This window comes from Amblyomma maculatum, unplaced genomic scaffold (genome assembly GCF_055883805.1).
Source record: "Amblyomma maculatum isolate TAMU_Amacu unplaced genomic scaffold, ASM5588380v1 scaffold_19, whole genome shotgun sequence".
Lineage (NCBI taxonomy): Eukaryota > Metazoa > Arthropoda > Arachnida > Ixodida > Ixodidae > Amblyomma > Amblyomma maculatum.
This window is the reverse complement of record NW_028146744.1, coordinates 1948177-1962022: the sequence shown is the minus strand read 5'-3', so window position 1 is coordinate 1962022 and position 13846 is coordinate 1948177. Positions and strand designations below refer to the sequence as shown.

General features: G+C 44.6%; 1 protein-coding gene across 1 annotated transcript in view; it reads left to right on the top strand.

Annotated features, from left to right (window-relative positions):
* The window catches only part of LOC146171570 (cGMP-dependent protein kinase, isozyme 1-like), a 317967-nt gene extending 310746 nt beyond the window's left edge, over positions 1-7221 (top strand). Inside the window, exon 15 of the mRNA XM_084586427.1 lies at positions 6477-7221. Coding sequence (XP_084442553.1) covers positions 6477-6572 — 96 coding nt within the window. The 3' untranslated portion in view covers positions 6573-7221. The remainder of the gene's footprint in view (positions 1-6476) is intronic.
* Positions 7222-13846: the final 6625 nt, after the last annotated feature.

The window sequence follows — 13846 nt, the reverse complement described above, 5'->3', positions numbered from 1 at the left end:
TCCTATCAACCCGGTTCTGTGCCAGCTGCATCCACTTCACCCCTGCGAACTTCTTAACCTCATCCGCCCACCTAACTTTCTGCCGTCCCCTGCTACGCTTTCCTTCCCTTGGAATCCAGTTTCTTACCCTAAGCGACCATCGGTTATCCTCTCCTCGCACTACATGTCCTGCCCATGCCCATTTCTTCTTCTCAATTTCCACTAGAATGTCAGTAACTTGAGTTATTTCTCTGACCCACTCTCCACGCTTCCTATCTCTTAACGTCTCTTAGGACAGACAGTAACCGCATACTCGGACCATGAAAAGGAAATAACAAGAAGAATAAGACTGGGATGGAGCGCATTGACAAGCACTCTAAGATTATGACTAGCAGCTTACCGGTATCGCTCAAGAGGAAAGTATACAACAGTTGCTTCTTGCCTGTACTCACCTATGGGGCTGAAACGTGGAGGCTAACCAAGAGGGATCTACTTAAGTTGAGGACAACGCAGAGGGCTGTGGAACGAAAACTAGTAGGGGTAAGATTAAGAGATAGGAAGCAATGCGTTATAGGAAGAATCGGAAGGGTTAGTGTGTTCATTAGTTTCGGGGAAGGCCTCTGACACAGTGATGGAGGCCGTTCATTGTCTTAAGCCAGGAGAAGCCAGTTGGCCAAAGAAGGAAAACAGCGGAGACCACTTGTTGGTCCTCAAAGAGCAGCGTGTGTGACAAAGGGCAGTTTGAGAGTCGCAATATACTGTGCACTCCGGAAAAAAAGGAAGGAGGGCATGGACAATGGCGTGGATATCAAGAGAAAATGCTTCCGACGGTTGGCGTTATTGGCCAGTTGTGTGGGTTTCTGGGGCTAGAAGACGGGGATAGTGCCGCAGGGTCCTATAGATATTAAAACGTCTAGCCAGAACAAGAGGCCATTAAACCTTTGTTTGTTTCATAATGGCTGCCGGTGCTTATGAGCATTAAAGCATTATATAAATAACTGTTTTCTAAGTCGCTCATGCAACAAACATATATTCCAACCATTCATACCTTTCAGAAAGATAAAGATGGACCATTACCTTAGGGAAGCCCATATAGAGCAAATAAGGGTGTGAAATGCAAAAAATCCATTTCTCGACATAATAAGAAAACAATATACAAATGCTAGACCCCCTACTGTACACACATCTATTATTTTATAGCAAACGTCAATACACTCATTTCCAACAATTCGTCCTTGGTGTTTACTTCGACACCGTGAATAGACTTAAGGTCGTCATCCGTTCAGCGGTATTATTTGGAAAGTTGTTTTCCAAAATTCTAAACCCCACCGCTTACAGTGGGCGTGTTTAATCGGTTGTCCAATTAAGCCATCATTTTCCCGCACCACCACTACTGCCGGCAGAAAACTTCGCATCAACAGCACATGTATTAAACGACATGAAAACACGGCTTCCTTTCACTGGTCTTAGGTGTCAATGCACTTCAACTCATCTTAAAGCCATTAGCTTCTAAACGCCACTTTACGTGTCCGATGGGGAAGAAAATGTTATTCTCCTTAATGTTCGGGCAGACAGGTTCGCAACTCCTGTGGTGCACTTCCTTGACGTGCACCCCCATCAGACGCCGGAGCGCCTCCAAATTCGGTAACTCTATTCGTGCCGCGCTCCACGCGAGAGCCTCATTCTATCAATTTTTTTAAAAATTGTAGTTTTGACGTCGGCTCTATAGCTGGATTCAGGACCTGCCGTCAACGTATTGCAATTGCGAGGGGAGGCTCCATCACCCACCTCTTTGGTCTCACGGTGGTACTACTAGCAGAAGCGCAAAGCGTGCATTCTGCTTTCGCTTTGTATTCTGTCTGTTAACCTACTGGGACGCCCACAGACCTCAGTGTTTCCCAGGTCTGCTGAAGGGAGAATGAAAACAGTCTCTGAGAGTGCCCCCATGCATCCTCGCGTGCCAGGTTACAGGGTTGCCCCTACTCCTAATGACTTAAATCTACGGGGGGGGGGGGGGGGGGGGGCACAGCCGGCGCAGCCCATCCGTCGACAGCACCAGCGAGTGAACTCTATCTTGACTGTCGCCACGTTGGAGCGGTCAACTCTGACTGAAGCGTCTTCCTTCCTTTGAATGACAGAGAGCCGGTTGCTCCCCAGCCTTATAACCTGGTCCCGTTTCTCGATAGGGTACATCATCGGTGAAAGTTGCAGTGTCAGTGGGCCCCATTGAAGTGGTCCAAGAGCATAAGGGATTTTGAATTCCTCATACGTAGTGAATGTACCACCTGATATCAGCGTCGAGTCCGATTGACTGGATTCCAACAGCGCGCAAGTGCTCCCAGTCTTATTTCTACGAACTTCATCGCCAGAGGTTGCATTTCGCTCGTTACAGGATGACGCAACCCCTTTCCCGAGCCTTTCACTCCAGAAGAGCACCAAGCCAGAAGAACGCTTGTGCCTATTGAAAATTGGACCGCACTAAGGATCAAACCTGGTACCTCCCGATTAAGAGACAGAAGCCACATGGCCACCGCTTCGCCCAAAACGTTGCGCCAATGGGGCGGTGATTCTTTCCGCCATGGGACAAACATAATTCGCCTCGTGCGGCAGAAGCTGATATGGGACCTTTTATGTGGTCCATGACCCCGTTCCCAAGCATTTCACCCCAAAGAGCCGAGCAGCAGGCCGGAGGAAAGCTTGCACCCATTGACAACCGGTAAGTACAGAAAAAGTTGGGCCCGAAGACGAAACGTTTTTTGATATCCGGCCCATTTCCCAAGCACCACAGAAAAACCGAGCACCAGGCCATGGGAAAGCTTGTACTTACGGAAAAACTGGCGGCAGTGTGGGTGCAAGTTATAAGAGACAATCGCGTCTTAGCGACGGGGGTGCCATGGGAAAGACGCCGCTGTAGGGATGGCGAAACCGTATAAATATTATTTCTAGAATGACAAGAGTGTGCCGACGGATGGGAGTTTTTTTATTGCTGGTGGTACTGGCGTCGCAGCTCATGCAGTGCGTTTAAACGGGGCCCAATTATTTGTCTTCCGCACAGAGAAACTCTTCCGACAAAGTCAGTCTGCATCGATGTCGTGTATGACAGCGCGATAAGACAGCATGGCGAGATTGGCTACATATCCCCTCTCCCGCACACACAGATCCATTTTTCCATGCCAAATCTCTTATTTTTGTGGCGCCTGGACAAATCAGCAGTCGATACTTCCTACAATACGTTCCGCGACATTTGTTTCAATTAGGCACATAATGATGCTACTTTCAAAAGGTGCAGACTGCCGAAGGCACGAGCCTGTTCGCTTCCATAGCGACATTAGTTAAATGCGGTCATGCCACGGTCATCCAATATATTACAGTTCTGTAGTCTGGCAGATAATACTGGACCTTATTATTCTATTGCCGGAATTTGAGCGCCTATTGTCGCATTCCTTATTTCGAAGTAAGTGGCTGAAGTTGACACCGCGAAGCTCCTCCCGCCGACAGCATTGCCATGTTGAAATGCTTGGTGACGTCACAGAGTGACATCGACGACTGCATCGTCTGCTGCTGTGCCGGCGCCGATAAGCTGCCGTTACACTGTACTGTGTTCGCGCTTGCTATCATGACTCCCAATAAGTGTAATCAGCATGTTTCAGGAAAACAAAACACGGACTGTAGTGAAGCGCGATTTAGTTTTTGCCTTCAGCGGGACCACCGCCATCGTCCGATGGCAGCACTACCCTCATCGCCGTACACACCGCCACGGAAGTCGTCTGCGCCAGCGATAACGGCGGACCCCTTGAGCGGACCCCTGCTTGGACGTCACGATATTTGTGTCCAACATATATCCAGCGTCAGAAAAGAATGTTAAAATTTGTTTTTCTCGTAATAATGATAAGCCATCGAAAAAAGAATTTAAAAAATAAATCCTTCTCGTGAAATGCCGTCACATTCGGTGAGAGTTAATGCTCACAGCCGGTGTTCATGAACGAGGCGTCGCCGAAAGTAGTCATTTCCTCTTCTACAAAACAGTGGGGTTAAGAGTAAGGAAGTTTCATGATCTAGGGTCCATTTACTAAAATGCCGCGCTGAGTGTCGTCCGCTGTAGTAATTTAGATGATTAGGCGCCATCTTCCTTGCGCTTGATTTGGGCCAGACAATGAGCGGCTAAGATGCAGCTGCTGTGCGGTACCCGAAGGCGCCGTCGGACGATACATTTTATGTGTTGCTTTTAAGACTTGTTTCAATGCACAATGTTGTTCGAGCGGGTTCGCTGTTCATACCCGGGGGCCGACGTGCTCCGGAATCCCGCCCACAGATGCCGCTATTCCGTAGGTTAAAAGTGTTAACAGAGATCGATGAAAAGCTTAGTTTGCGGTAAGCAGCATGACTGCTGTCTGGCCGACATTACCGCGGCTTCGCGTAACCGTGTCTGACGCTGCTCGTGCACAGAAAATGCAGCAGTTGACGGGGCGTCGGCCGATGTTGCCAGCCAAGCGCGAAGAAAGAAAAATACTAGGTGTGAAAATATCTGCAGCTACAAAGCAGCTGAAACTTTGAGGTTTAGTTGCTTGGCACATTAGGAATAAGAAGCAAAAAACAGTTTCTATTTCAAAATTGGTATCACGACCCCTTTGACGTCGGAAATGAAGAGTAGGCACAGACAAAAATAGGTAACGTTACGTCAGCCAGACGTTGAATGTGAAGACCTATCAGAGGGGAGTGCTTTCAGATGAGGTTCTGCCTGCAGTCATAAGACGGTGGCATGTAAGGTGCTCCTTTTGTTTCCTTGGACATAGAAAAAATCGCACTTTTTTTAGAGATCGACTACCTCATGCCTTCTCATGCCTAGGGTAAAATGAACGCTACAAACAACTTAGGCAATCCCGAAAGTGCATAAATAGTGGACAGGCATAGTGTTTTCTTGATAAATTGGTACGACTGTTATCAAAAGGAGTCTAGAGATCGGAATGAAAGGAATCTCCTTGCTGACCTCTTTATAGCCTCGTCCGTGTAGGTTAATGACCTCACGTGTCTTTCATGCCGTATCTCTTCCTTTCTGGAGACATAATTAAAAATCCATGAGAGTGCAATCCCCATGGTGCGGCACGGGAACGGCCACAAAGGAAGGCTTCTGCAAAAAATTAAACTTGTGAAAGCATTGTTAAATTACCGTCGCCAGGACTCGTGTCCTGGGAGGTCACGATGGGCCAACACATAGTCAGGCGCACCAAAGATCGTCACTTGGCACCGGTAAGATTGTTTTCCCACTAATACAAATCCAAGTGTAGTATTTGAAAGCAAGAGCTGCCGCACCACGAGACTTTCTTGGAGTGTCGTCATCTTTTTAGGGCTCTCACTGCTCCTTTATTTCCAGTCGGATTTCCTTCCTAACCTGTCATGAAGGCGTTTTTACCAACTACGTGCAGAAGAAGCGACACATCTCTCTCTCTCTCCCTCTTTCTATTATATACATATGCATGCACGAGTGATTTCCCATAAAGCACATCTACATACTGATTCCGCAAAGCGATTTTGTGAAATGCTTTCCCCAATTCTTGGAACATATGTATAGTTTGGATATTCTCCGAGCATTTTTCTATCATTTGGTTGACAGTATAGAACTAACGTTTGTATATAGCAACCTTTTGGCAAGCCTATCTCTCCTTTTCTCCTTTTAGCTAGATTGAATTCAAAGGCTATATTTATTTCATTTTGAATCACAATTGTAAATACCCTACACGTAATGGATGGTTAGCTGAGCAGCCTGAAATTTCTCAACTGCTTGACGACCCCTTCCACCTTTTTTTTTTTTAGAATGAGTTCTTAAGCTATTCAAGCTTGTGGTGCAATTGAGGCGATGAAGCGTCTCGTATGCAGAGCGCATGGGTTTTTAGAACCATCTCTCCTCCGTCGTTCAACAAATCAGCAATCGACAGATTCTTCCCAACTTCTTTCTCCCTTTTCTGCCCTCTAAGGCTTTCAAAATAATTAACGTGCGATTTCTCTGCAGTACTGGCACTTATTTATTAGGATGATTGTTTCCAGTTCTATACAGATAAGTCAAGAATTTCTCGGGAACATTAACTGTCTTTTCCGTATTGGTAATGATGTCGCCCGCATTGTCTCTCAGCGGATATATCTAATTTTTGCCTATAATTAGTTCTTCCATTGCCATTTTTAGGTTACCGTCTTTGTAAGGTTATACTCTATATTATACTTCTCTGTGTTGGACATTTTACGACTATTGATTATATTCGATAGCTCTGCAGTTTTGCATACGTGTTTTTGCTTACTGGCTTTCGCGCTTTAATGCTATTTAGTAGTACCTTTTGTCTCCTCAGATGTTTTTTCGATATTTTGTCAATTACCGCCTAATTCTCCTGTCCACTCAGTAATGATACATCTGAAAGTATTTTCTTCCTCCCGTGCTTGAACTTGGCAGGCACATCGACATTTTGAAAATCTTTATTGTTGACGTTAGTAAAAATGCACTGTTGCAGATCCGGGGACCTGCAGACAGCTCGAACTTTGACGTCTATCCCCGAAACTTCGAGATTCCGCCCGATGAAACGTCGGGATGGGACGAGGACTTCTGAGAAACGTTTCCCGCGCCGCCTGGAAGCGGTCCACAAAGCCCAATGCAGACAGAAGTGTTTCTTCAGACGTGCCAAGCAATGCATCAAACGTTGCGCCCTGATGCAGCTCCACAAGAGAACCGATGTCATCGGGCTGTTGGGCGTGTGCGCTTTCAACTCCTCTGTTTCGTCTTTTAAGAGTACAACAGCATATTTGTGTCCGCCACTGCCTAGAGAATTTGATGCCAAAAACAGCGCATGCCCACGGAGAGGACTCTCATCCATAAAGCGAGAATTAGTGCCGCGGTCAGTGTCTTGGATAAGAGAGCACTGTGGATACTTAGTGTCAAGCAGTGTGGTCATTATGGCTTCGCATACACCTCAAATTCGAGGACATACTTTCAAAATTGTAACTGACCGAAACCAGTTAGCGTTATCATTAACTTTGCGACGTCTTCGCGTCTTGTGTCTTGACCACTAATATTGTCCTTTAACAACATACGTTAGTTGGTGCACTGCTACTACAGACTTTTTGCAGATTGTTCACTCTGTTACCGCTACCGGAATACCAGAAACCGACTAGATACGTGTGAATTTGTCTTTATGTTGTAACCGCAATGTTACGGTCTTCGGTCTATGTCCTAATTACAATTAAAATTCGCACTTGCTACCCACTCAGTCGGTATACTGGCAAAGAGCTCTCGCATTTCTGATAATTGCGTTTATTCTCAATTTCAAGCCTGTTGACGTTTACGTAATATTATGTGACGTGAAGCGGCGACCTCGACCGAGCGTAGCCCGATGTCCTTTCAAGGGATTGCCCTCGTGGTTCCTACTTCCCCAAAGACGTGCAGACCCACGTGCGCAAAGCGGCATACAAATTGGACAGTTCTTTTGTCTACGCAGTGCGCACTCATTTGGAAACGTAAGCGTTATCAGACCGAACCTCTTTTCCTAAGGCATCTTTGCATGGAACGAGCGCGCTTCAAAGAAAGGAGAGAACAATTTTCATGCGAATAGTATTTAAAATAGATTCCAATTGGGAGTCTCGTTTAAGAGCTGAAACAGAGATTAGTAAAGACGGCAAAAACATGTAGTCTGCTATTCAAACTTCAACTAACATTTGTAAAACCAACCTGGTGTGAGAAAGGCCAAACACAAGAGTGTTTAAGTAGAATCCTCTAAATTTTGCCTTCCACAGCTCGTGCGTTCGGCATCTACATTGGAACCTTTTTTTTCATTCTTTTCACCTTTTCTTTTTTATGTTAATATTCTGCGATTATATTTACAAACTTAATAGTTCTTTTTTAATTTAAATAACCACCATTAAGTATTGGCTATCATTAGTTATTTTTTGTAACTTCAGTATGTATCTATATATTTGCTCCGCTGAGACGGCGGAATGGTTAGGCGCTCGACTACTCTGCACAATAATTTGAATTGCCTTTATTCCCATATATATATATATATATATATATATATATATATATATATATATATATATATATATATATATATATATATATATATATATATATATATTATATGGGATATAAGGACAAAGTTGAGCATGGCAACTTCACAGGCCTTAAACCCAGTCTGATGCGGGACCCTCGGCGGCTGCGCTTCGATGGATGTGTGCTGTGCGATGTCAGTGCACGTTAAAGAACCCCAGGTGGTCGAAATTTCCGGAGACCTCCACGGCGGCGTCGCTCAAAGCCTGAGTCGATTTGGGACGGTAAACCATACAAACCAAACGTATCCATTATCTTTAATTAATTCGATCAGGTATTTTTGTTTCCTTTTCTTGGTGCTGACTAATCAGGCTACCATATGTTTTCGCGATGCGGTCACACATTCAGTACAAACCAGGCATGAGGAAATTAAAAAACTAGCCGGAGCTTCGTCTCAGTTGGATCTCACCTGGCACAACAACTAAACTCAAGCTAAGGACGATAAAGAATCCAGTTTCCGGTCACCTCCAGTACGACGCTTCTGGTAGGCCGGTTAGTGATGACATATTTAATGAACTCTCCGTACTCAAAGCATTGTGCAGCTTTACGGGATTCAATTCAAAGGGTAAAACCAGCCAAAAAACGACGCAAACACGAGAGAGAACTTCACAGGACAGAGGCTGGACTAACAACTGAATTTTTTACTGGAAAAAGCATACCGCCGAGGAACGCAAGCGCCAAGCCAAAACACGTAATCTACGTTTCATTTAAAAATTAAGTTCCTTCATCGTCAGCGCTAAGGATGCTGTACTGATACACGACTTAAAGTTCATTTGCCTTCGATTTGGCCTCAGTGTGACCTCCTGTCCAGAAACGTATTTCCACTCAGTAATGCCTTTTCATATATATTATTATTCAATGCTCAACAACCATGCCAAACAGGGCTTTCGCAAGTCTTATTAATGGAGTTAGAACACGGCTACCCTTTTTACTGCTCGTGGTGGCCTATTAAAACTCTTTCTCTCCGGTAATGGTGGTGCGGTAGATGGTATGCTAAATTCCTTTAACATTGTTTTATCAAAGAATGACCAAGTAACTTTTCCCACCGAAGATCTCTTCCACTGCCTCTACTGTAAACCGCTATTGATGTGGAGAAAAGAGAAAATCGTTATTTGGAGTTATGCGGTGCCCAGAGGTAATATACAGGTGAATTTCGCAAAGTAATGACCAGCTGAATGACCAACCAATTCAATAACTGCGTGCGATTGCTTATCAGATTGAGGGTGCGAGCTGGAATGCCTTTTCACACAGGAGAAAAACCATCGGCAATCAGTTGTTATTCAAGCACGAGTAAGTGAAGCCCTACACTTGGCTGTAATGTCATCCTTCTTTTTGTACCCTCTCTAACCACACCCACTCGTTGTTTGCCGACCAGTGTGTATTCCTCTTGTCGATCTTTGTCTTGCTCTTTGAGAGCACATTGTGGCCAGAGGTTATGGAATGCGAGGCATGCATGTAGTCACCTTGAATAATTAAGTGTACGATAATTCCCCTTGAAGCATAAGCGAAAGCTCTTTCAGTGCAAACGCTACAGTGTCCAAGGTTTTAGATTTAGAGTTGCCAGCACTAAAAATATGCTTTTTGGCCCGTAAATCTTTACTTGACCACAGGAACAATATGAGCACGAGCACTAAAACGTACTTTGTCTTAGAAGGCTGTTGGTTGAATGAAAGCTTGGTTGTGTTACAGAAAAATGTTTTGAGAGGCAACAAAACTTGAAGATTCCTTTCTTTGCACAAATAAACTGAAGAATATGTCATACGTACATGAGCTCTCAAACACTTCCGATCAGGGTGCGGCTGACTCTACAGTGAGGAAACCAAACCCAAATCGGATAACTTTGATGTCGCCAAAGCTTTTCAGCGGAAAGACCTGCTATAGTAACTACCTTTCTCAGCGTAAGTATCTTTTTCTTCTTTCATACAACTTAAAACGAGAAACAGAAGTCAATTTTAAACAGCAATAAGAAAAGTCTAACGTCTTCATAAACGAAGGCAATTAAAGATTTTGGTTGCTATATGCTGTACACATATGAAGGGCACCTGCGACAACTCCTTCACCCCTCCGACCAAAACGCACCAAGGCCATGGCATGATGAGTGCGTCTCTGTTGATTCGGGCTGTTTTACACGATAGATATTTTGAGAAAACATGACATTAAGAACCTACATATGCGCTTTCCTTTGATTATATTGTTTCAAGACTGCGAATTTAACAATATTAGTTGTGGTTAACTCTAGTCGAATTGCGATAGCAACTGCGGAAGCTTCTTTTGCCTGCTACATTATTCTCCTATCAGTGAAAGGTGCTACATTATTGGGGACACCTAAGCTCATCCTTTAAGCGCATGACGCGAGAGCGTAAGCCCACAATTCAAGGCTACTGAATGTGGAGCGAAAGCATTAGCTGTCGGTGGCCTTCTTCTTCGCGTCTGTTCGAGGTCAACCATTGCTACGCGAAACCTGGCGCAATAAAAAAACAGCTAGGGGACCCCTCTTCGTCTCCATCGTTGTCCACACCTGTAGTAATAGTGTTTATCATCTGAGTGCAGAATGACGCTACCGGTTGTCAGATAAAAACAAGTTTCATGAACCGAAAACTACGCATGTGAGTACCGTCTATCATGATGTTGACGAGCAATGCAAAGCCGAGATTATTTCCCGGAACGTTGCACGTCTGACGAAGCGCTTGGTGAGGACTACCGCCCTAAACATTACAAAGAAAATGTTCTGGAGACTCTTGTACCGCGAGTTTTAAACTTTGAGCTTTCAGGGGGAAATCAGAATTTGGTGAGGCCCGCAAACGTGAGGCGACTTGTGACTTTTGCATGAATAATTTTGTGCCACATTATGCAGTAGGACAAGACCTCAGGCATATTTTGAAAAATAAAAGGCAGTAGCGGGTGATTGTAACGCGAATAGCCGGAATGGGAATGTAAGTTGAGGGCTGAACAATAGACCGAACAGCAAAATACCGCGAAGGAAAGGAGAGAACGCAGGAACTAATACATCAAAACATCATGTAACGGAACAGTAAAGCGAGACTTGGAAAATGCAAACCGTCAGTGCTTGATAAATTCATTCTGTAAAATCATTTGTTCTCAGATTATCACTCCCGGCAAGGAGCAACGGTCTCGTCGAGTGACGTGAGGTATACTTGCACATAGAATGTGCTCAAAATACCGGTTGAAAAATACTTGTTAATTCAAATTGAAGGGATGTTTTTCCAGTCCTACTGATGCCAAGAATCACAGCTTTATGCCTGATTATGGACCCAATATGACGCTGGAGACTGGGGTGCTTCGTTTATTGACATTAGTAGACGGGCGAAAAAAAGACTTGGTGAAATATTAAAGTAGCTCCTATAGCATAGCAAAAGCTCAAGAAAACAAACAAAATATATTAGAGGAAAAAAATTAACGCCAGTAAGATTGAAACCAACATGTGATTTGAGCCGCTAAACCACGCCGACAATTTACAAGCTAGTCATTACATTTGGTTATTAGGCATGCGTGCACATTTTAGCGTCGAGAGTTGATGGTTTGAAATGTAGAGGGTACGGTACCCGCTGTAACGATTCTGACGGCTGGAGCACTGAAGCTTGTCGCCTGGATGTCGCACTAGGTTGTGCATGGAAAGTATTTTAACATGCTTCTCTGTTTGGTGGTGCTTTGGCACGGTGCACGAAAATGTTGCTCCGGCGCAGAACTTCAGCGACAAAGCCTCACAACAGGCAGACGGAGCAGCGACGACAATATCTTAATGCTGACGAAATCTTAGTTAAAAGAAACATTACGATGACCCACGGCTAGGCTAACTTAGACGCAGCGTACAGAGCAAAGCACTAAAACGCAGAAAGCGTCATATATATGGCACATTACACGCGCGGTATGTCCTTTTTTTTTCGCACAGTGGCTCACCACTCGGCAGGCTAGTCTTTTCCTAGTTTAGTTTTTCTCTAATCTATTTCTATTCCGCCAAGGCGAGAGTGCGCTCGCTAACACGCAGGCCATGATTAAAGCATATCACCAGGCTCGCAATAAATGTTCCGGTATACGGTTTTGTAATTGTGGACTACATCATTAAGTTCGTCTTTCCGATGCAACTTTTTCGTCGGTGGTCGATATTACAGTGAGAGCTGAGCAAATCGTGGTAGCTTAAAGCCTACGCATCTATCTACACGCCCGAAATAAAAAATACTACCATTTAGTTGCTCCATGAGTTCCAAAATAACAATGCATTCTGAGACAATACTCTTCCCTTGCCCAATTCCATATCTCCCAGTTTTAAGAATAATTTCCGGAATGGGGCGTAGAGCACTTCTACAAGTGCCATGAAGATACCAGTGGCACATCCAGTGTCGTAAGCCGAATGTCAGCCTTCTCTACCATCGTACCAGTACAATCTCTTCCCTTCAACGAACCTCGCAGCCCGCCAGCGTCCCGAGCAAAAACCAGTGCGAAGGGTATGCTGCTATTGTAATGTAAGATGCTAGAAGACGCTGGTTTTTGCAATACCGTGAAATAGGTTCAGTCCCCTTACCACCACGGTGTTGACTTTTGCCCTCCCCAGGCTTCAGGTGACCAGAAATAAAATGTGGACTGCCGTCATCGCTTTAATGGCTTGGTAAAAAAATGGGAATCCTTGATGTACACCAAATGCTGCCAAAATAGGTTTTCATGTAAGCTTACGCCTTTATGCAGAGTGTCGCGAAGCTTAAAACTTAAGAACATGTTCTCCGGGTCTTCCGCCGTGTCCTTCGGCGTGACCACAGCGCAGCTGGCAAATCTTTACGCTAGAGGCAACTGCCATGTCCGAAAATCACCGAATGTAGAGCTCACACGACCTTCACTGCTGCGGTAACGCAGTGCGAGCCTGATACCGAGCGAAATTTCTGCATTGAACATTGGAGTGCTAGTGTGTTATTCTCTCATACCCATATCTCATCAAGCAGAGCTTTATATAGACAATTATGGAGTATGGTCACCCTGGGATCATGGAGGTCATAAGGCTCCTCTGTATATCCTCCAACGGAACCGTGTCACAAGCAGAGGGATCCCTTTAGGGTAAAATCAGATGCGATCCCGTGGTTGTGACAGCAAGGTTCTTTCCAAGGCAAGGTTTCCTAGAATGATTGCCGTAATTACTGCAATCGCCTTGCAGTTAATGCTTGCATCAGCCTAACCTATACAGCCCCTCCTCTGAACTTGTGTAGCATAGCTGTGAAGGCGGGACAGGAAAGAGATGAGTCTTTCTCCCCGTGTCAGATGCCGAGGGAAGGAACTTGGAAAAATGCCGCGGAGTCGCTATTATTTACAAAATATGCATTCAGTTTCATTTGAGCACTTTATTTAGTCCGTGTAAAGTCTAAAAAAATTCAATAGAAAATTAAAATTTATTGCGCTCGTTTCTAAAATCTCAGAATGGTTTCTCCTCAAATTAGTCAAAAAGAATGTTTGCTTACGCGCCAATTATGGCTGACTTTAATTTCAGTCTAAATGAATCAAACAGTTGACAAGTCATTTGAATCGCAGGTGCTCTGGTCCGGCAATCATTTTCCTGAGTTCTCAGAAGAAGCAACAAAATGCTGATCTGTAGTGTTACACGAATGTTTTCGGCAGAGTTAACAAATACTGATTTGACGCTTAGCCCGAGCTTAGGAGGGGAGGATAAAAATTGCGGATTCCAGAGATGTAGAAATCTAGTTTAAGCAAAGATGTCAGGAAGACCAATTATGTTTTCGTGTCTAGGAACTCACTTGAACTAACTTGCGTGCACAGAAC